The following is a 24,634-nucleotide window of genomic DNA, read 5'->3' on the forward strand; positions in this document are numbered from 1 at the left end:
TACCTCAATTATTTACTTCAAACACAGAATTCAGAATGAATGGAACTTCACAGCCTATTTAGATCTGCCATAATTCTTCTGTTCAGTAAGCATCAAAAACCCATTATTCCATGCTGGGCAGTGATTTAAGGTAGCATGTGCCTTAAATCTCAGCATTTATGAGGCAAAGGAAGGCAGATCTCTAAGTTTGAGGCCAGCCTGGTCTACAAAGTGTTTCGGAATAGCCAGACCTACAGAGAAACCCTATCTTGAAAAAACAAAACCAAAGTCCTTATTTAAAAAAAAAAAAGCCTTATCAAAATTAAAAGTAAACTCCATAAATTTAGGAGCTAAAGAAAGCAGTTTGCTACCAGGAAGTATCACATGTATTTGACTCCATGAATTTTGTGGGGATCACAAAACCCAATTTAAGATAGAAAAGTAAGATTAAAAATATTTCAGAATTGTTAAAAAAAAATCTATTTCTTCCTAATCATATAAGCTTTAATTTCTAAATGATTTTTGTTCCTCAAAAGCTAAAGAGCCAAACGTAAAAAAAAAACAAAACTTCTCATCCTCAAAAAGCATGACTAAAGCAGACTTCAGTACTTTACAACTATTGGAGGAAAGCAGTAAAATTAACCTCATCCTTTATGAATCCTACATTTATAGACATATTGTATCCTCACAATGAGTAAAATAAATAATTGGAAGAGAATAATTACTAAATTCTGCCCAATTGAGAGTACTGAAGAAATAATAAACACGGTAACTGACAATGTGGTCTGGTGCTCAAACACTCCAATTCAACTGATTATACTTAGTCTGAAGGCACAGGCTAACAAATTCTTAAAATCCTGAATGCAAAGTTATTGGTTTTACTATGAAGTTATTACCTTAATTAAAATATACTGATAATGTTTGGATCGTACACTGTCTATGACATTTTAAAGCCCCACAAAATGCTAATCCTGGGCAATAACTCTGAAGAAAGTAAAACATCTTTAAAAATTCCAAAGCCACAAAAAAATCAGGCCAGTTATATTTTAATGGTGAAAAAAATTTAATGGAATTTTAAACTGTGAGATGTGTTTTCCCCATAAAATACAATTGGCAAATATCTCTTTAAACAAGTCAACCAATATCACAAACAAACAAACAAAAAAAAAATTTGGTTTGTAATGAATCAGTAATGTTATCTAGCCAAATGAATAGGTACCCTGCATTATATATTATATCAGATATATATATATAAAAAGAGACATTCAAAAATCAATTAAAACTGAAGGCTTTCTGCATTTGAAAATGAATGGCTTTTAAGAAGGATGAAAACTGTTATCTTGACATCTGTAATGAAAGGGAAAATCTACTAATCCTAGTTCTTAAGTCACACAAACTTATCATTACAGCTGATTTTCAACATTTACATGCAATATAAATTACAGCTCTGTATAACATTATAATACTGGCCAAAAGAAAGTAAGAATATACAAATTATTTGATAAATAAAATTATTGCATTTAATGTTATTTTCTTGAAAACCCAAATCATATTCCTTAATGTTGTACCAAACAGTGGCAGTTCAAATTACAGAAAATATATCAACACTACCTGAAAACAAAATTAAGAAGGGTATGAGGCCCTATCTACAGTTTAATTTATGTCAAGTGATCATGTAAATAAAAGAAGACTATTAAAATTATTTTAAAATTATGCACAATGAATGAAAGCATAATAGATAGCAGAGTACTCTTCCACCATAAAATTATTTACACCCATTTATTCAGCTAGAAATACTAGCTTGAGAGGTACTGGTCTGGTATATTCCATTTGAAATAACTTCTCTACAGCAAACAATTGTCTTATATTTGGAACATGTTGAAGAAAATAATTGTCTCATAATTTTTGTGTTTTGAGTCTTAATTACTAGTAGTTCAGTGGGAGAATCCTGGTGTCCTGGATGGCTCAATAAACACATTAGGATCAAGCAGGGTGTCTGTATTCTGAAAGTACTCTCCAGTCCATACAAAGGCTTGTTGTGTAGGCTGTGGGCCCAGACTTCTCCTACTGGCACTGGGACAGCATGAGCTAGCATGTGTTAGGAAAGCTTTACACCGATTTTGTTTTGCTCCTTCTTCATTAGACGCTGCGCTTCCTTCTCCATTTTCTTCCTTTGTTGTTCTGCTGCTCTCTTCTCTCTGTCTGCAATTTTCTGCTGCCTGAAAACACACCATATCTTTATTTCATAAAATACTACACACATTAAAAAAAAAAAGCAAATAAATCACAGGAGGGATGCCTTTCTACAATCAAAGAATAAATATTTTAATGTCTTAATTTCATTTCTCTGAAAATTTCAAGGATTTCTCAAAAGGAATATTTCTTATCCTTAGAAGGTAACATTATGAAGCAGAAACATTATCTTTATTGTTCAAATGGGAAAAGTGAGGTACAAAGCTACGAGATGTGCCCAGCCAAAGGATTTATATACAGAGAATAGAAACCACATCTTTCCTTCACATTAGTCCCACAAAAACTCTCTATTTTTATTTAACCACAGCTCTTGTGTGTATCAGGGAAAACTATCCAAAAAAGTTTGATATTAGAATTAATTCACTTGTTATTATAACAGATTCTTTTAATCAGCTAAAGGAAGTGAAGAACACATTGCAAAAAGGAAATGGAATTTCACCCAGACCTTCTACTCAGAACCAAGAAATTTAACATTTGAGCAGCTGCATAAGGCATACAAGTAGGTATTTATCAATCTCACACTACAACTCCCTGTCTGGTTCTTACAACATACCTCCAACTAGAAATAGCAAAAGCACTATCTTTACCTTATAGAGCAGGGTAGATTGGTCCTGGAATGATGATATGAGAGAGGGGAGAGAACCAAGTTGGATGTGAATCACTTAACTGATTACAGAAGTAGAGGATTTTAAGTTGGCAATGGGAAACCTGCAGATATACATTCAGAGCACTCAATGTTTTTCTAGAGGCAGCAATGACACAAGCCTCCTGGCACATTCAGTGCTTGCTAACCTATGCCTTTCTTTAGCCTTACATACTTCAAGGAAGCATAGGTAAGCACTGAGCATGGAAGAGGCAATACCTAGATCTATGCAGAATGATCCAGGCTTGGCAGCTAAATTAGCAAATGTTTATGAAAGTAATATGCTAATGCATAAATATATGCACAATTATGCATATACATCTGATTTTCAATAACAATTACAAATGCAAATTAACAGATGACCAAAATTCTACAAAAGAGAAAAAATTACTTTGTGGCAAACCAATTTTCACTACCAATTAGAGAAGTTTAAAGAATGATCGATAAGCTACTTTGTACTAGCTCTACTCAAGTATAAGGAAATCTGAATTTTAATCTTAGCCATTTTGATGGGTGTAAGGTGAAATCTTAGGATCGTTTTGATTTGCATTTCCCTAATGGCTAATGAGGTTGAGTATTTCTTTAAGTGTTTCTTTGCATTCGATATTCCTCTATTGAGAATTCTCTGTTTAGCTCTGTATTCCATTTTTTTTAATTGGATTACTTGATATTTTGCTGTTTAACTTCTTTAGTTATTTATATATACTAGATATAAGTCCTCCGTCAGATATAGGCCCATGGCAGTTCAGTATCCATGTGGGTTCCATTGTAATAGGAACAGGGACTGTCTCTGACATGAACTGATTGGCCTGCTCTTTAATTACCCCTCCCTGAGGGGGAAGCAGCATTACCAGGCCACAGAAGAAGACAATGCAGCCACTCCTGATGAGACCTAATTGACTAGGATCAGAAGGAAGGAAAAGAAGACCTCCCCTATCAGTGGACTTGGGGAGGGGCATGCATGCAGAGGGTGGAGAAAGGAAGGGATTGGGATGGGAGGAGGGAGGGAACCACAGGTGAGGATACAAAGTGAATAAAGTGTAATTAATAAAGAATTAAAAAAAAAAAGAAAATCTGAAAATCTGTACTAAAAACGAAGCCCAAAACATTAGCATTAAAAAGTAGAAAGAAAATTAGAAAGTACTGATGAACTTTGATCTGGTTCCTACCTGAAATGAAAAAATCAGCAATGAAGGGTCTAAATACAAGAAACAATTTGGAGATTACTGAAGACAACATGTATTTTGACCATCCAGTTTCAAGCCTGAAACAGCTGTAGTACTAGAGCTTCACTCACTTAACTGATTACAGAAGTAGAGGATTTTAAGTTGGCAATGGGAAACCTGCAGATATACATTCAGAGCACTCAATGTTTTTCTAGAGGCAGCAATGACACAAGCCTCTATGTCCCATTGACTACATTTGTGGAGCACACAGCATGAAACTTGGCTGTCTATTATGAACTAATAATTTCATTCAATTAAATGGTCATTATAATATAAAACTTTTTCACTTTTGTTCTATTTAGGGAATAGACTGGATGAAAACGTGAAGGTTTTAGAGTAACATTAAGATGTTCTGCTCACAGCTAAAAATCTAATACTGTCATTAAGATTATTAGTTTCAAATGAATAGCTCTTTCCTTTATTTTGTGTTTCCTAAAACTAATAATTAGTCCTCCAAATTTTCTAAAGCATTCTGTTTTTTGTACCTATTTATTTTTAAAATTCAGAATAAAAATGTATCTTGATGTTCTTTGCAACATTACTTTATTTATTTCATACTTTAAAAAATATCCTTTATTAAAAAAATACACTGACCAAAGGGAGGCTAAATACGAAAAACTTATAACTTTACTTTAAAAACATGATGCCCCCTCCATTTAGAAAAAGACATGCTGAAAACAAGATTTTAGAGAAAAGTAAACAAAAGTTCTAGCTATTTAACTGCACCCTCTGCTGGTTATTCAAGGTTACTATAAATTTACCATCAAAGGCAACACAAAAAAAGAAAAATAAATAAAAGTTCAATTGTTAAGACAGCCAAGAAGGTGGTAATTCATTTTCTATCCATCAGGTAAAACCAATAATAATTCTAAAATAAAAATTCTATCACTGTATTTTTGCTCTTTTTTTTAACATTTTATTTTATGTGTTATGTATGTGGGCCTACATGTATGGATCATGTGTTCACAAGTGTGCAGAGGCCAGAAGTGGACATCAGATCCTCTGAAGCCGATGAGTACTGGGAACAGAACCTGGATCTTGTAAAGGAAAAGCACTCTTAGCAACCAAGCCATCTCCCAGCCCCTTGCATTTGATCCTAAATGTTTAAAGAGGCTAGTCAGATTTGCATCTGAGTTTGCATCAGAGATTAAGTCACAGTTCTGCTTTTCACTATTACTCCTTTACTTTTTGACCCAACAGAGAAGTACAAGAATTAAGTTTACTACTTCACAGAAACACAGAATGAACAGCCAACTAAAATGAACTTTAAAACTATAGAATAATATTTACTTTTCTGTAAAATGGGTTAATATGACCTACCTGTTTTATGGGACTTTCATGGACACTAAAAATAAAGATACATGTGGAGACTACAAATGCTTTAGTAGCTATTTTCATTCAGATGTGAAGTTCTGACACTATAAGCTATGAAACATTAAAACGAAATAACTTCTAATCTAGAACTCACATTTCACAGTAGGGTATTATAACAAGCATGTGGTATGTATATGTAAACAACTTTTTTTCTTTTTTGGTTTTTCAAGTCAGGGTTTCTCTGTGTAGCCCAGGGTGGGCTCAAAGTCACAGAGATTCACCTGCCTCTGCTTCCTAAGTGCCAGGATCAAAGGCATGTGCCACCACTGCCCGGCTGCAAACAATTCTGCCATTAAGATTATAATCCTTTGATTCAGACAGTATTTTATAATCATAGTTATCATAAAACATGACATAATATCTGAAATTCAGAGCATGTTTAATGAGAAACAAGTTCAATGAAGTTCAGTGTGGGAAAATGGAGACAGACATTTAGCAGAGTAGGCTTTCTTGACCTTAAATACAACAAAGCTACAAGAAACAAAGCTACATTTTCTACCCAAAGTGTAAGATAAACATCATCCAAATACCTCAGAACTTCTTCTGCTTGCCAGGCTGCATCTTCTTCTTCTTCCCATGCATTGGTATTTTCTTGCCAGGTATCTAAGTCACCTAATTCTGACTATATTGAAAAATAAAGAAAAACTAAGACAGTAAAGAGGCATCCTTTCTCTAGACAGCAGTTCAAAACCAAAGCAACCAAAAAAGGGCGGGTATGTGTGTGTGTGTTAAAAATCCATATCAGAAACACGTGTTACTTTTGTATGGTTCCCTAACTTTCATAAAAATCCCTACATAGAGCATAAATGATCTAGCCTCTAATTTTCTTAGAACTGAAGGTTTCATAATATACTATGACTTTCACAAACACACTAGGATTTATGGCTTTCCAAAGTGCTAGAACAGTTCTGGGCAACTGGTGCAACAGTGCACTCCTTAGGGGGCCGACCGACTGCTGACAAGATTTGAGTTTAGCTTTACAACAGAGAATTCACAGCTGGTACAACAAACCTGGTCAAACTTCTGTTATCTGTGGAGGTCATAGACACTAATATAAGCATAGTTCAGTGGCACTTTCTATTTTCATCCTATGGAGATGTAATAAACCAGGCTAAAAAAAAAAATCCATAAAAAGTGATACCTTATTTTTTACTGAATTTCTGAAAAAAAAAAAAAAAAAAAAAAAAAAAAAAGAGGAAAACTTACCAGGCTATATGTTTCTTGTTGGTAACATTTCTATTTATAATATTTGCCCATTTTCCCATTGAAATAATTGCCATAGACATTTAGAGATTTAATATTATATATTAAAGATTTACAACATAAGGTTTTACAGTATATATAAACATTTTATAATATATATGTATATATATTAAAGTTTATATATACCACCAAATATAGTAATTTCTTTAGTAAAAAATGGCCTTCTAAGGCTAAAAGAAAAAAAATTAAGAGAAGATAAACAGGTTGGTAGGCATACATAAAAATCAATTCTATCTGTGGCTGGGTTGGCAGCTCAGAAGGTAAACTGCAGCAGCAGGCATGAGGACATGAGTTTGGACCCTCCCTCAACATCCACGTAAAAATCTAGGCATGGTGGTGTGCGCCTGTAATCCCATGGCTAGCAAGTGAGATAGGAAAACTGCAGAGGGCCAACTGGCCAGCCAGCCTAACCAGCTGGTGAGTTCACGCAAAAAACATGCATCCTAAACACATCAAAAACATCCAAACCAAGACAGCAACAAAGTAAAAAAGCATAAAAAAAAATGACATAAAAAAGTTGTTATCTTTAGTATAAACACTTCAGGACAAAAACAGAATATTCGATGTAAAAAATACTTTACACTAAAACCTATAAGCAACAGTTAATGGTTACTAGAGGAGAGACATTTTCCTTAGTGTTGCAGCTACTGGTAAGGTGTTCATGCTCTCATAAATTGCCACTGTAAATAATCCCTCAGCCAAGGTCTCCATAAGAAACCTTCACAAATCTTACTGTGTCATTTTTTAAAAAAATACATGAAAGTAGAATATCAATAATAGTGTTCTTTCATAATATCATGTTATTAATATTTGTAATTGTGTATATAATCGTTTAACACTGTCTCCTTACTATATTCAATCCCCTCCTCTTCCCATACCCTGGACAATTAGTACTTATACCACAAGGAGATCCAAACTGTTCTCCAGAAGAGTACACTGTAAGAAACAAAAGATTTCATGCAAACCTTTCAAGGTGAGCACCCTAGTCCTACCAACCCAGTTAAGTCTGCAGCTGACTACAGACTCAATGCAGTGACTGCTTATAAACTCACTAGAAACTCTGAAATAGAATGGCCGAGTTTAATCAACCTTGGATTGTTAGACCACATTGTTAGACCTCTATGAGCCAATGAATGATCATCACGTTATCAAGGCACTGTATTTGGGGTTTATAACTGTTAGCTAGTGTAATATATTACTAAAAGCATGCTTAGACCTGCAGAGGCACCTAGGTATTTGTGGGGTTTTGATGTCATTTTTGGTTTAAAAGCTTCCCAGCTGATTCTGATATAGTCTCTCAGTGTTGAGAACCCTAGCTTTTCTATTTTGTTCATCACTTTTTTCCTTTATAAAGTTTTATAAGTCAAATTCATCTTAAATTATATCATTCTATGATGAAAAAATTTCATTAAGTCAAAACTTACCTTAATTATTTTAGGGGTAATTCCTCTAAATATCATCACATTTTTGTCTCTAGCTTTTCTGTGTATAATGGTACCCTGACAGTAACTGTATAATATAATTTGTAATCTTTTAAGATGTTAGGTTGGTAAAACTATAGATCAACTTCTCTTGAACTTTTAAATCTGTTCAATCTGTTCAATTCCTTTGGAGTATTTTTCTCTTCTTAAAAAAAAAAAAAAACTTAAGACTTCTCCTAGATCTCATTTACATACTTACAGATTGATGAATAAAAGGCATATCTTGTGTAGCCGCCAATCTACTGGAAAAACCTGTACTACTATCTGGGATACCAAAATTCAATGGTTCTCTCTTCTTAATGACAATCTGAAATACAAATTACAACAGGATTACAAGAATATGAAACCATATGAAAATAACTGATTGATATATTTGACAATGGCTTAAATTGTGCTCATTCTTCTTTAAAATGTACAATGTAGTAAGAATTAGTACCAAAATTCCCATGCAACTGTAACATAGATCAGTTTCGTTCTAAGAAAAATTGCATCTCACTTTAAAAAAATTCTTATCTTTTTCTTCTCCCTATTTTTCAACGGTCCCTAAAATATAATTAGGTACTTTTTGTTACTAAATCAAAAAATAGCATGTCTATGTCCTACCAAAAGTATACGTAGCTTCTTTAACATGTGGGATATCTATAAATGCATCAACTCTTTTTGGCTAAAGGTATTAAAATATATTTATTTGATATAATGTAAATTTCACGAAAAAGCACCATCAATCTAAATCAATGTAATAAGGTATCATATAATATACTAAATTCCACCAATATATTTCCATAATACAAGATACATATCAACTGAGAAACTTATAAGTTCCCTCCTTTTCAGAACTAAATATTTGAATAAGACAGTTTAAAAAAGAAAGAAAACAGCTGGGTATAGTGGAACACACCTTTAATTCCAGCCCTTGGGAGGCAGAGGCAGGTGGATGTGTGTGAGTTCTAAGCTAACTTGGTCAATAAACTGAGGCCAGGACAACCAGAGATATTACACAGAGAAACCCTGTCTCAAAACACCAAAAAACAAAACAAAACAAAGTATATATGTGGCTGAAACAAAGAAAAAGGTAAGGTGACAATACTATACACACACACACACACACACACACACACACACACACAAAATACACATAATGTTTCTGTGTTTGAATAATTAATGGAATGTTCAATATAATTTTCTAAAATAGAAGAGTAGACTGTAATAACATTACAGTATTAGAAGGAGATGAAGCAGAACTCAGTCTTCATTTATCATATTATAATGTGAATGAACAGTATATATGACCAGTATCAAGAAACAGCAGTATTTGATATATAAACAAGCAAAAAAATAAAAAATAAACCAAGCAGAAAAAGTTACTGAGTGGCTACTTCTGGGACATAGAATTGGCAGAGTGAGGAGACAAGGTCAGTTATGTTTCATTGTAAGACCTTTAATATTCTTCTATATTAAATAACATATATTATCTTGATAAAAAAAATACAGAAGAGCAGCCATTGTGCTCTTACTGGTATCTCTGCATCTCTAAGTGATCTCATGGTCAATTCAAAAGGGAGTGAAATATAAATGGCTAACAAATTTACAACAATACATAGACTCAGAACAACTTTACAGTATTTTACCATGGACTGGTTGCACTAGTTGTACGTGGTAATATAATGGGAGATTACCCATTTATAGATATCATCAAACTTGGAACTTGTTAAAACTGTTAATTTATTGGCTTAAGTTTCCCGTAGCATTTTTGCAAATGCTTAGTTATGGTAGAAAACTTGGGAATACACATTATTTGATCTATGTTGTGGTCATGTGAACACATAAAATTCTTGTTTAATGTCAGAAAGCAAAATGTTAATCATAAACAGGCTTTCTAACAAATACAAATTATACTGTCTAAATGTCTAAAATCTAAAAAGTATTTAATCTCCAAAAGCACAAATCTTCAACATACTTTCTGAGTTTTCCGTATAGTTGGTGTCATGTCCTTGAAATAGTCAGGTTCCAGTTGCTCCAAAGAATTCTGTTGCGCTGCCACACTCCCATTCCCTCCTTCGATCTTTACACTTGTGGGTGCATCTTCATCCCAGGAAGTCCACTCCTCCACATCTGTCTAAATTTAATTGATTGAACTATCAGCCACAAAGGGAAGAGGCAACTTAATGCTCATCTCAGTCTTAATTAGAAAATCAGGCTTTCTAATACACTGGCTTTCAAACTTTTGAGCTATAGGCAAAAATGCAATTCAAATCATGTATCAAAATTGTCAAAAAAATGCTTTTGAAAACTGAACTAGCACTGTATGTACAGCTCAGAGAGGGTATACTGGAATTCAAGCCCAACCAAACTGATTAGCTGACAAAAGAAAGAAAGAAAAGAAAAGAAAGAGAGAAAGAAAGAAAGAAAGAAAGAAAGACTATCAACATTCTCTATAACACTTAAGTAATAAGTAAGTCTCAAAACATAATATCTAAATGCCTAAGAAACAAGCCAGAATTTTCAACATATAAGGAATCCATGAATGTCAATTCACATGGAAAGCTAATTCCAAATTGCCAACCCCAATATGATATAAATATAGGACATATCTAAGATTTTAAAATATTAAATGTTCTATAAAATAAATACCATACACTTGAAACCAGTAAAGAAAAAGTTACATGTTGGCAAAGAAATAGATACATAATAAACGATCAAGTAAAAGGTATAGAATTAACAAACAGTAAGTAAATCAACAAGGATGCTGAGCACTAAATTGTTTTGCTGCAGTCAGATTTGAAAAGCAGTGTTCTGGAGCACATGCTCCATTACAAACTACCTGCTTAGGGACAGACGAATAATCAACTGTGGTGGGCAAAGTTATTTGGTCTCCACTTAATTTCCTTCCTCTGCCAGATCTGAAAGAAACAGGATAAATTTCAAGAACCAGCAAAACAAGCAAAGAGTAGAAAGCATTTTAGAAAGCCTCACTCAGAAGATGGGACTTTTCAATTTTATAATTATTGTTTTTAATAACAACTGCTCATAAAGTGATGATGAAAAAGCATGACCCAGCAATCTTGTCAAGGTTTCCACAAATCTTAAGCAATGTAGCTGCTTTTTGAGTTAGGATTCTGAATTATACACAAAATTAAAGGACTTAAGATAAATCAAAAGGCAAACAGATACAAGCCAGTTTGAAGCCTGTGCACGTCGAGTGCTTAGGGTTCTGTAGATAAAGGTCAAAACTTCTTTAACCAGAGAGGGTTGGTTTATGTTTTATAGGTTTCTTGGTAAAAATTAACTATTTAACTATTTAAAAGTTTGAAAATCAAACTAATCAAACTAAATCAATTGGTTTCTAAGGATTCGTAGGAAAATACTAATCAAGTTATACTATAGCTCAACTATGCAGTCTATGCTGACCATGATTTTCAAAGTTACTTTACTGAGTCTACCACATCCTATCTGCAAACTGAACACTCACACCTACATTTCTACGGTTTCTTTTTTTTAAGGATTTAACTAAGACGCATATTTAAAGCAAATAACTGCATCGGCAACAGAGAAAGACATTAAAACACAGTAGGTATTACAAACCTGTAATCTGAAACTCATTATTTTAGAGCTACTTGCTAAAGTATCTGTTTTATGAAAAATTCATGAGCAGCATTTTATTCACTTAAACAATAAAGAGAGAAGCATTACAACCTATTATAAAATTTATGGTACACAGTCCTGATGACACCTGATAAGCTAGGGTCAGATGGAAGGAAAGAGGACCTCCCTTCTCAGTGGACTTGGAGAGGGACATGGGAGGAGATGAGGGAGGGAGGGTGGGGTTGGGAAGGAATGAAGGAAAATACAGAATTTTACAACACATAATTAGTTTTGACAGGGTTTATCCTATATCCTAATAAAGGGCTGGTTTTCTTTATAGCTGAATGTACAGTCAGTCCTAAACATATCAACACTGTCAACAGAAACTCACAGTGACAACAAAATCCTTAATATGAAATCAAATTTACTATTCTAAAACTGACCTACCTGCAAATTTCATGATTTCCTTGTTTTTCATTGCTGAGTAATATTTCATTGTGTAGATGTACCACAATTTCTGTATCCATTCTGTAACTGTATCAGTTAAGGGGCATCTGGGTGGTTTTCCAGCTCCTGGCTATTATAAATAAAGCTGCTACAACATGGCTGAGCAAATGCCCTTATTGAGGAAGAGCTATTCCTATCAAAGCAGATGCTGAGACTTAAGGCCAACTGTTGGGCAAAGTGCATGGAATCTTATGAAAGAAGTGGGAAACAGATCTGGAGAGGACAGGAACTCCACAAGGAGAGCAACAGAACCAGAAAATTTGAACACAGGGGTCTTTCCAGAGACTCAAACTCCAACCAAGTACCATGCATGGAGATAACCTAGAACCCCTGCACAGATGTAGCCCACGGCAGTTCAGTGTCCATGTGGGTTCCATAGTAATGGGAACAGGACTGCCTTTGACATGAACTGATTGGCCTGCTCTTTGATTACCTCCCTGAGGGGGGAGCAGCTCTACCAGGCCACAGAGAAAGACAATGCAGACACTCCTGATGAGATCTGATAGACTAGGATCAGAAGGAAGGAGAGGAGGACCTCCCCTATCAGTGGACTTGGGGAAGGGCATGCGTGAAGAATGGGGAGGGAAGGTGGGACTAGGAGGGAAGGAGGGAGGGGTTTATGGGGGGATACAAAGTGAATAAAGTGTTATTAATAAAAGTTAAAAAAAAAACTGACCTACATTGAGCAGAACTTTAGGAAATACAGATGCATAAAGACACTATGCATCATGGCATTGTTAATAATGCCTCTTTTACCTCTTTCCAGTATTAACATACACTCCCATCCTGCTTTTCCTAGTAAATATCTCATCACTCTTCTCTGACTTGAACATTTTTTCATCAGTTTTTTTGTACTTCACAGATCCTACCAGCAAGGGTGATTTCAATAGTCAATTACCCCAATTTTTTCATGGTTCTTGAATTCTCATCTACCAAGAATTTCTACTTGACATCATTTCATCAACATGTTAAACTCTGAATAGGATCAGCCTAGCACTATGTGTAAGTCCTAAAACTACCCACTGAAAAAACAGCTGATCATCATTTACATCCTCTTTTATACTAGATTATGTTAAATGTATCAATAAGTTTTTCTGGGAATATTCAGGTCAAAAGAAATACTTAAATACTCTTTAAATACTTAAAGAGTTCCACTAATAAAACCTTTTTTTTTTTTTTTTTTTTTTTTGAGGTAAGGTCTCTTTATTTTACTCTGGCTACCTCCCAGAAATTCAACTGTCTCTGCCTTCCAAATGCTCAGATTAAAGGCATTCACCATTATGCCTGGCTTCAGTTCCAATGATTAAGCAGGTAGGCCCAAGCAACTTAGTACTTATACATGTCCTGGGTTCTTAGTAGCCAACTGAAAAACTGAATACACATATATCTTTTTTTTTCCTGTAATTTCTTTCCGAAAGCGGAATGCAGCTTTGAGGGTAGCCTAAGCCACATAGGAATACAAAGGCCAGCCTGGGAAACATAGCAACATCCTGTTTCAACAAACAAAACAAAACAAAAAAAGCAAAACAGAAGGCAGAAAATAAAATTTATTATTTTTATTTGAAATAAAATCCAACTTTTTACTACCGAAATATGTGTGCCTTTTGAACACTGCATAGCTTCTCAACCCTTGGCATCAGAGTGAATACTGCCACCCTCATTTTCTGTTTTGCATTAATTTAGTGGCATAAATACTTCCAATTATAACCTAAGAACCTAGCTTTGCAAATATATGTTACCAAAAAGCTGTAGGCCCTCGTGCTGCAAATACAAGCTCTCTGAACTAGGAGTTTTCAAAAGTTTCCAACAGCTACTGACCACTGTAGTTCTGCTAGAAATTGTTAAAGCTTAGAACACACTTCTGAATTTTGTGATCAATCTTGAGGCACCTCAGCAGTTGAGTAGCTAGGGTGTGGCCATGTGGTAAGACAGAAGGATTTGGAATCTAAGTATAACCAAATGAAGACAAATAATTTATTCTGGCCAATCTGCATGTGCACGTGTGCACGCACACACGCATGCACATGCGCACATGCACACACACACACACTCTCACACGTCAACTTATAATTTCTCTGTTTTAAGTTTTTTAAAGACATTTTTATTTTATGTGTCTGTGTATTTTGCGTGTATGCCGTGCACCATGTGCACAGCTGGTATCTGCAGAGGCCAGAAGAGGGCGCTGGATCTCCTAGAACTGGAGTTTAGAGTTTTGAGCCACCAAGAAGATGCAAAAGTATGAACCCAGGTTCTCTGCAACAGCAGCAAGTGTTTTTAAGCACAACAATGTCCCCAGCCCCTCAATGTTGAAAGTTTTAAAAATAAATATAAAAACTGCATCCATATGAAAATATATATAGAAACACCTATGTTTTGCCTAACCACTTTTAAACATGACAATAATGAAAGAATACGAAACACTATGGTGGTAATATTTAACATTGGTCTGCTTCTTTCTGAAATTTTACAGGACTAATTATTTAATATATTTAAATGGAAGATGTAAAAAATCTGAAAGAACAAAACAACAGAGTTCCTTTTTAGATCTGCAAAAGTATTTTTAAAAAATATAGATTAACAAATATCATAAACAGGACAAGTTTCAATAAAATGTTTCATGTCTTTTGAAGTTAGTGAGGAGACAAAAAGGTCAGTTTGAACACAGAAATAATTTACCTGCATATTAATCTCTTTAGGAATGAGAATACTGTTGCTAGGCAGGTACAAACTTTAAATAACCGAAACTGAGTGATGGCCATGGTGAAAACCAAAACCTGTGGGAAAGGCACACACACAAAAACGATGTATTAGACAAATTTCTGAAACATGTTCTTTTGAGTTCAAACTGAAAAGTCCTTATGTACTAAGAGAAACCTGACATTTTTACTGTCTCTAAAACTACAACTATAACAGTAAATTCTAATACTATGTAAGACACATAAATTATTTAAGAAAGTAAGTTTTTAAAGTTTTTAATCAGTAGAAAGAATTCTCTTCATTCTGAGTCTCTGAAAAATGTTTTGCCTAAATTAGTATAAAGCTACTTATGAAAAACTCAAAATGCATAAAACTGTCTGTATTAGTCCTCTCTACACCTTTTGCAATTTCATTCACTTCAACAACACAACTGAAAATATTTTCAATATTTTACTGTTTATATATTTTCATTATGGTATCTCACAGATGGAGAAACTAAATTAAGAAAGGTCAACATGTTCAAGGCATAGCTAGTAAGTTCAATGAAATGATAAAGCCTGTCTAGTCAGCTTTGCAAATGTAGCCATCTGTTTGAAGAAACACTGACACTTGGGCCTATACTTAGTAAGTCCACTAGCCCACAGTCTCTGAGGAATAAAAACAAATCACAGCCAACAATAACCTCCCAGTTTTTAAAAATAATTCATAATACAGTTTCCTTCATTTCCTTAAATGAAGTATTACACAAAGCAGGTTAAAATGAAATAGTAAGAAGAGTATTCTCCTCTAATGATGTAGGGGGATATAGACGCATTAGGAAACAGATCTGGACCTTAACCTGAGTGGTAACAATACTGTTTGCTTTGTTGAATATATTATTTATTTACATATACCTCAACATAAAAGTTCAACACACAACCAAGCAGTAAAGAGAAAAAAGGAAACAAGAAAGCAATGAAAACACACTACCTGTCATGGTCCCTGACCTTGAATGCTCTGTAGTTACTAACTGGCAGTTTCTTCTGAGAAAAATAGCTAGTGCTTTCTGTTTTTAGAGTTAAAAGTGGAATGCACACTACTAAACGTACAATGGCAGGTTCCACAGGATTCCCTTAGCAGTGCTTGTATATTTTTGGGCACATGAAGACTGACTATCTTAACTAAATGATTTACTCAATGTCTAAGGCTGAATACTCAGAGGGTGCAAAGAACAGTGATTCTAGAAGAAAAGAAATCGAGGACACAACTTCCTTTTTCAAGTAATGTATATATTTCTGACAAAAACAGTGCCAATGTGGGTTACGTACTTCAAAAAATGCAACAACGCTGACTCAAAGTATTTAGAGACGCCAGATGACTTATAAGTCTTATTTAATTTCCCAATATTGCCATATTGTTCCCTACATTCAATGATGTTGGCTAAGTTTTTATTACTTCTTGGTGGAATAAATTCGTCTTAATTCCAGGTTTTTTCTACTGTGAAAGCTGATATTTCCTATTTTATACTACAGCAATATCTTTATACTATACCTGCCCTGCACAGTACTTTTCTAGAGGATTTTTTACCTGGTACGTTCAGTTATGATTTACAAAGAAAAAAGTATTTGATTCCTCACTAAAAGTAGAAAGAACTGAACAAATAAAATGGTGAAGCAAGGTTTCACTTAAAGTTGATTTAACGTAACTGTCAACAAAATGAAAAGCAAACTTCCCAAAGAGAAGTCTGAGTACAGCATTCATATCCTCTACAGGAAAATGGATGAAATTTAAGACCATCCTATTGGGCAAAATAACCTTGAGCCAGAAAGACAAAGATAGCACTTCCCCCTCATTTGCACAAGCTAGATTTCCAATACAAGAATACATGAAAATAGATGGCGTACTGTTTGACAAGAAAAAGGGAACCAGAAGAACAAAAAATAGTAATGGAGGTGGGCACAGTGGTGCATGCCTGTAATCTCAGCACGCAGGGAGCCAGACCCAGGCAGATTTCTGTAAGTTTGAGGCCATCCTGGTCTACAAAGGTAGTCCAAGATACCCAAGGCTACACAGAAACTCTGTCTCAAAAAACATAAACAAACAAATGAAGAAATACTAATTGGAGGGTGAGCAAACTACATAAAGGAATGAAATATAATGAAACCCAATATACTGTACACTAGACACTAATACATACTAATTAAAATTCAGAGATCATTTTAAGAATATAATAAATTTTCAGAAAAAAATATTTCAAAGTAGCTATTAGACTTGTGGCATACAGTACTGGGAGAGGAAATATAGCCAACCAGTTTTCTTTGGGGAAAAACCACGTTCACTATTTTGGGACTGTGCACTGGGTGTTAGGCTGAGAAATTCCATTCAGAGCCTTGGTAGCTACAGCCATTACCTTCTCAAATATCCTTACGTACCATTACTCAGTAAGTACCTGTCAACTCAAATGGCTCCAACAAAAAGTAGAAATGAAATTTCAAGTGGAAAACCAGGAAGCTGGATTATTACTGATTACAGAATTTCCCCATTGCAATCAACGATATGTGATAAAGATGCTGTGTAATTAATAAAAGAGGCCTAAAACTCACTGATCATCTATTATGTACTAAACACTAGCTAAGTGAACCCACAGAACTTATTTCTGATAATACAGATATTACTGTCCTCGTTTCATAGATTACAAGCAGAGTAAACACATGATCCCAAGTTCCTACAACTGCTTCCATTCAAACCTACATCAATTTAATCTGAAAGCCAGGAAAATCTAGTCAGGAACACTCTTAGCAATCAAAGAAAGATATCGTAAGTTCCAGGATAAAATTTCTAACCAGCTTCACTAAAATGGGGAAAATGTAACCAAACTTAAAGCAGCACTTTATCAATTACAATGATTTGTAGACAAATTAGACAAATTTTATTCAGGACTTGAATGCAACTCAATGGAATGAATATATATTGGCACCTACTATGTAACATATGCTACACTGATAGTGGAAAAAACACTTCCCTGCACAGAGAAACCCTCTGCTTCTCAACTGTCTTGAGTTTCTTTCTCCATTTACTTTTACTCAAAGGAAAAAGAGCCCAGAACAGAAGAACCACATCAGCGTGGCTCAGTTTATCTCTGAATCTTGGCCAATGACAGCATTTAGGTGCTCAAATATTTCTTGAATGAAAAGATATTAACAATCCTTGAGCCTTCAGCATTCAGTTCAATAGTTTCACCATTCCCATGTAACAGATGAGGCCCATAACTGGCCTAAATAATTTAAACATGTTAAGTCAGGACTGACTGGAAGAGAAAAACCCCAAGGCCAGGCTCTCCCTACATACTCCTTTTGAAATTATTTTAATTTTACATATATTGTTTCAGTCTGGTTTCTAATATACCCTATAGAACATTAATTAGGAAAATACTTATTTTGGGCTACTTTGCAATTTGGGTGCTTTCAAATGTTTTCTAGAACTGAGCAATACTGAAGTAATCTTCTACCAAAATACTCCAATTAAAAAAAAATCCTTAAAATGATTAACAAAATGTAAAGTGTATATATGCCAGGGAAGGAAAGTTTGAAGAAATGACATTTCCAATCAAGCAATAGAAATAAGAGCTCTGTTGTGTTAACCGAGAGAGAAAGATTTAACTGTAACTGGGGCAGAAATCATAAAGAAAAAGAATCCTGAATGATCAAGTCAATCCCTCCTTGTTCCCAGTGAATTTCTTCGCATCCTAAAGTGGTGATCCATTATATTACAGCTCATTAAGCCAAGCCAGTTGATATCCACTAAACGAGTTCTCTAGTGCTGTACTTCTAAATCTGTGTTTCTATGTCTCTCCATACAAATTCTTACAAGTCCTATGACCTACAACAGCACAGAATACACTCAAATTAGATCTGTAACTCGCTTAGGCTAAAAATCACAAAGTTCCCAAATAAAAACCTATTTACCCCAACTCAGATATGAAAAGGAAAGGGTCAACAGCAGAAGCAAGTAAGCAGAAACGGAAGTGCAGTTCTGAAAAGCTGGTGGCAAAAAAATCGAACATTCAGTACCATCAGGCCTTCAAATCTGACACCGCTGGAACTGTTACCTAGGCGGGCTAAGGTCTTCTGAATGAGTCAACGGGGGAGTTTCACAAGTGAAATCATGTTCACTTTCCGATTACCCACCTAGACTGTCCTGACGCAAAAAAAATCATACCCACTGCACAGATGAGCAAAACCACACACGCGCGAGCCTCCAGGTTACGCAATCCCACGCCCCGTGGCGGGCGTCACGTGAGGCGCTCCACACTTGCTGGAGCTGGAAGCCGGGTGGGCTGGGATTTGGATGTTGGGCAGATCGGGCCCGAGAGGTGCGAGGCCCGTGGAGGGAGGGCAGGAAGGCGGCTCACTGCCATCGGGGAAAACTGGACGTGGGGCTTTTCCACAGGCCGGTCTCTCGCGTGAGCGCCGCATAGCGAGGGTACGCGGTCACGCCGGCTCCCGGCCCCGCTGGGCTCGCCCCGCGGGTCACCCTGACCCGGAAACAGTACCCCTGAGCGCTGGCCCGGCGGTGGGAGGTCGAGGTGGAGGGCCGGGGAGGAAGGCGGGAGGGCAGGAAGTAAGGGACGGCCCCGAGAGTGGCGGGGAAAGCCGCCGGCCGGGCCGGGGTCGGGAGGCGGGTGGGTAGAGAGAGAAGCCCCTCGCCGGCGGGCGCGCGCGGGCCGCACACACTCACCTGCCCCTCCCCCTCCCCGCCCGCCCGGCGGAGGCTCCGAGCTGCCGCGGGGCCACGCGCGCACACGGGGCGCGCGCGCACGCTGCCGCCGTCTGCCTCGAGCTCGCGCTCGCTCGGCCAGCTCAGTCCCAGCTCCGCTCATTCAAAGCCGGGCGCGCGCTCCGTCGCAGCCGCCGTTGCCGCCGCGCAGCCGCCATGGCCGCCCCTTCCCACGAAACCCGCCCGGGCCCCGCCCCTCCCCGCCCCCGCCCCGCCCGGGCCCCGCCCCTTCCCCGCCGGGCCCCACCTCTAAGGCCGAGCCACACTGTCTCCAGGCCCTGGCTTCCTCACCCCGCCTCAGCTACTTCCGGCCCAATGGAGACTAGGCTAGTTTTTTGACGTACAAGCCGCAGGCCAATGAGCGCGGAGGGGCGTGGCCGGTCGCGACAGTGCAAAGCTTGCACTGTGGCCTTTTGTCGACTGCGGTGCTGGGTGGTTGCTGTGTTTTTTGTCCCTGAGCCATTGGGTCTGCGCCAAGTTGTCTTCCTTTCCTCCCGTGTAGACTAGTGTCTCTCCCGTGACCAAGCCTCTTTCTGTTCCATCCTTAAGCTTGTCTGACAGATGGGGCCAAGGGGAAGCTGCATCTGGTTTGTGAAACACTGGAGGAGATCCTCTGTCTCAGAATGATTTGGGTATGACTAGGACAGACCCCGGTTATTGCCCCACCTCGGATGTTTACAAGTCTCTTCCAGAATTTAGCCTGCTCTGCTTATCTTAGTTCAGTTTTTAGCTGTGGAAGTACAGAGGGGTCTTTCTAAGTCCCTCATATCCTGGCCTGCATGCGGGGCTAGCCATTTTACCAAGCTCTTGTCTTTTTTGTGGTTCTCTCGCGCAATCGGATGCTTTTGCTGTTGTTTGGTTGGGCTTTTTATTTTCCTTTTTACTGTACATATTCATTATACATGTAGTCCTGCGTTCCATAAAAATGCTTTCACTTAATACATTGTACCTTGAACACATGAGCCTCCACTATACTACACCCTTTTTCTTCCTCCCACCTCACAAAATCTTTGTTTTCCTAGACAGTTTGACTTCTATTTATATACACATATATGTGTACATATATATACACACACATATACATATATGTATATATACACATACAATATATATTCTTTTCATGTTTTTCTTCTACCTTGTGTGCTAGTTGTATGCATTAAACATTTGCCCATTGTAAAGCCTCCTTTTGATTTTCCCTTTGGGAAAGTCTTCATTAAGTTCTCCAGCGGTTGCTTAGCCTGGTGCCCTGACCTGATCAAGAGGTTGGAGCAGTCCAAAGTTCTGAACTTCCAGATTGCTGCACCACAATTTCTGGATTTTTACCAAAGGATGCCAGGGTTTTGTTTGTTTGTTTGTTTGTTTTTGTTTTTTAGACCCACTGATAAAACTTGGACATTATTAGATTTTTATTAATGAGCAGGTGTTGATAATTGAATACGGATTATGAAGTCATATTTTTTCCTAATCAAGTGAGACAAAGACTTTCAGCTCATAGCATAGAATGACAGTTTGAACAGGCGTATTTGAAAGCACACACTTTCGACAGTTTTAGTAGATTGTTTTTTATTGGTATGACTACTAGAAATTTTTACTTGCTTTCAAAATAATAAATGTCAATATTCTGGAAATTTAAATGTTTTAAATCACTAACAACTAGGGTTAATAGCTTAATAAACAACAGTCTAAAGGATCTTTAAAAAATACCTCAGTGCTATTAAGTGAAAATTAACTTTCCATGAGGCATTTAAATGGTTTCCACCATTCTATTCTATTCTATTTAAGCAACAGTAACCTATTGCTTAAAACAGGAAGACCTGAGATATAAGAGCAATTGTTTGAGTTAACCAAGTTTCTCCAAAAGGGGACTGGATAGACGTTTAGAAAAATAGCACATTTTGTTTATTTATTTATTTTTTCTATTAGAGACAGATTAAAACAAAAAGAGGGATAAGTTCTCTGTGTCTAGGATTATGGTTTGGTGACATAATACCATTTGACTCATCCCACATTTATCTGCTACTTTGTGGTTTAATAATCTTTATCTGAGCATGATATGGAAATCTATGGCCTTTTATCATCTCTAAATGCTAACGTGTTGATTGCTGTCCAACAATGTAGAATACTAATATGATCTTGTAAGGGTTACAAACTTGACAATAGTATAAACTTAAAGTGAAAAAACTCAATCCTTAAGTTACATATCGCAAGCTGAGCATTACAGCTCTGTTTTTATATGTGTAATATTAAGTTAATAAATCCTTCCTCCTGGATTTACTTTGTAAACTAAGTGTCATAATGTGAGCAGAATTATGTTGGAAGCAGCAGTAAAAACTTAGAAACTTATCATCACCACATCCAGTAAAATTTCGAGCTCACTACTGGAAATGCTGCTTCCAAGGAAAATGGAAGTGGATTTTTCCATCATCATCAATGAGTGTATTTGCCAGTAGCATATTATTTAAAAAGGAAAAGAAACAGGATTGTTAAGGGTTGAAGCTGCAGCTTGAAATTAACTTTTGCAAGTAACCTCTGCCCTTTGTTTAAAGATAGACTAAAAGTGCAGATTTCAGAACTGAAACACTTGCAAGCCTCCTCATAGCTCTTCATGCTGTTAGTTACTACCCATACCATTATCCATGCCTAAGGCGATTTATTCTGCCTACACCCCATCATTTCAGCACAAGTAAGCATCTTATAATGTTGTTTTAAAGTTTGTTTGTGCCCTGTAAATCAGCTCTGCACTTTACTGTATACTTATTATAAATATGTTTTAGGTACAGCCTTCCTCATGATTTGAACTTTACTTTTTAAAATATACAGATTCAGCGAATGTTGTCTATCAGTTCAAATATATATGAGGACCTTTCTCTTAATAGTTGCTATTTGAAGTCTGAATTTATTTGTAACTGCTGTTTTGAATCTCCTCTGGTCCTTGAAAATATTGTATTAGCAACCTTGTCAAAGATGTTTGTGTAGGTATGCTATATATTTAATATGCTAAAGCTACTCATCTCACATAATAAATATAATTTAAAGTAAACCTTTCATCAGTGAGAATTAAGTCCAACTTGTAATAATACAAGAAATATTAAAAATGTTGACTTATATTTTATTTTTTTAGGAAGAATTTACGTATACAAAGGATCATCAGCCTATATACATAAATTACTATAAAGAAAAAAAATGCTCTTGTCATGTAGCCAGATATACTCATAAATATCTTGCTCAAAAGGAATTTTTTTTTCTGCTCATAGGCACAGATCCCATTGCCATAGCAACCGTAACTAGTTGCTCTGTAACTGAGTGTGAATTTTATAGTGTTATTTGAAACATTAGGGCTGTAAGTCAGGATGAAGTGCAATTTCTGTAATATTTTGTTTTATATGAAAAAAAATGCAGTGTAGGAGATTTTTTTTCTTATTCTGCCTATTAGTTAATTTACTTAGAGAGTTTCTTCTGTACTTTAAGGATACACTGTGTGTCAAATCCCCACAATACTCTCAACCTGCACGAACTTCTCTAATGAAGTCACCCTTCATGGCCAAGTAACATTCCTGGGGATACAGGTTCTCCACAAGGACTCAAACATTGATACATATTCAAGAAATACGTAATACATTAGGTCCTCTGACTAACGTAACAGGCATCCGGGCACTTGCTGCATATCCTCTAGTGGGCACTCCTTTTGCTATTACACATTTTATGTAATTACTATCTAGAGAGAATCAGAATAAATGGTAGTGTATCTTTCATTGTGAAATGGATATTCTTAGTATTTGGGACCCACATGCGTAAGTTGAAAATGCCCACTGTTGAGTATGGACTCTGCAAATAAGAGTGTCCCAGGCAGTCCAAGATTGTGGCTACCAGCATGCACCGTGTCTGAGGGGCACAGGATCTGAAACTCCGAAATTGGTGAGTGGAGGGGCAGCTGAAGCATCCACATTGAGGCTTCCTGGGCAAGAGGGGACAACCAGTGAGCTCGGACAGTTTGAATCCAGGTCACCCGGGGACATCTGCAGGAATTGACAGAATATTCAACTACCCTGCACTTCTCCTTGCCCCAAGCATGGGTCGGTCTCCCTGCTGGGCTGAGGCCTTGGTGGTTGCCCCAAGCACGAGCTTCTGGGCTCAGAGACTGAAACAGCACATGCGGCCTCGCAGAGCTGCAGCGTCAGCGGGTGACAGCTAGCCTAAGCAGGAACCTCTAAGCTCTGTGACTGAAACTGCAGAGGCAGCTACCCCAAGTACAGGCCTCCATGCCTAGCGGCCAAACACTGGACACCAATGAGCTGATGGATGTCCTATATTCTCATTTGCCCATGAGGGCCCAAATCTGAGAATAGAGAACAGGGGGAACCCCTGTGCTTTCTGATTAGGCCTGTAAGCAAGTGAGTGCTCCTTCAAGTGAGTACATGCAGAGCACCAGATCCAGGATCCCTCTAGCAGCCAGATATTAGATCACTCCCACCAACATACTCACTGTGGGCAACATAGAAATCCTTGGGACACTGCATTCTCGACATTGAAGCCCCTGTTCTGTGGGTCTACCAGTGGAATCCAGGCAAACAATTCCTGGAGCCCAGAGAGATCTGAACACCAGGAGGACAGTAGGACAGGCCTAAAGACCACTGAGGTTCTCAGGGCACTTGCACATGTGCATTGCCCCTGCAAAGAGCACCAGCATATGCACCCCCTCCTGGACTTAAGCTCCACCCTTCCAGGCATCTACATGCACTATTACCCTCTCCCTCAAGTTGCACTGCCACCCACAAGCCTGTGCTTGCCCAAATGCACCTGTGACATTCCTCCCTTAGCCATAGCTGAAACACCAACATCCACTCTTGAACCAGTGGACCTATCTCATCTTCCTG

At 37.0% G+C, this 24,634-nt stretch overlaps 1 protein-coding gene across 9 annotated transcripts; it reads right to left on the reverse strand.

Annotated features, from left to right (window-relative positions):
* Window positions 1-1,018: 1,018 nt before the first annotated feature.
* On the reverse strand, window positions 1,019-19,926 carry Ebag9 (estrogen receptor binding site associated antigen 9). 9 transcript variants are annotated; one of them, XM_060389475.1, is made up of 8 exons: window positions 19,722-19,926; window positions 14,985-15,082; window positions 11,038-11,119; window positions 10,177-10,335; window positions 8,419-8,526; window positions 6,006-6,097; window positions 2,820-2,843; window positions 1,019-2,198 (listed from the first exon to the last, which is right to left on the reverse strand). In XM_060389475.1, exons 2-8 carry the CDS (start codon window positions 15,065-15,067, stop codon window positions 2,078-2,080), a joined length of 669 nt encoding a protein of 222 aa, XP_060245458.1. In that variant the 5' UTR covers window positions 15,068-15,082; window positions 19,722-19,926; the 3' UTR covers window positions 1,019-2,077. The 9 variants fall into 9 exon arrangements, with proteins under 9 accessions (XP_060245458.1, XP_060245459.1, XP_060245457.1 ...); XM_060389476.1 differs by having other exon boundaries at window positions 11,041-11,119; window positions 19,722-19,920; XM_060389474.1 differs by lacking the exon at window positions 19,722-19,926 and adding an exon at window positions 19,203-19,497.
* Window positions 19,927-24,634: the final 4,708 nt, after the last annotated feature.

This window comes from Meriones unguiculatus, chromosome 8, assembly GCF_030254825.1.
Source record: "Meriones unguiculatus strain TT.TT164.6M chromosome 8, Bangor_MerUng_6.1, whole genome shotgun sequence".
NCBI classification, from domain to species: domain Eukaryota; kingdom Metazoa; phylum Chordata; class Mammalia; order Rodentia; family Muridae; genus Meriones; species Meriones unguiculatus.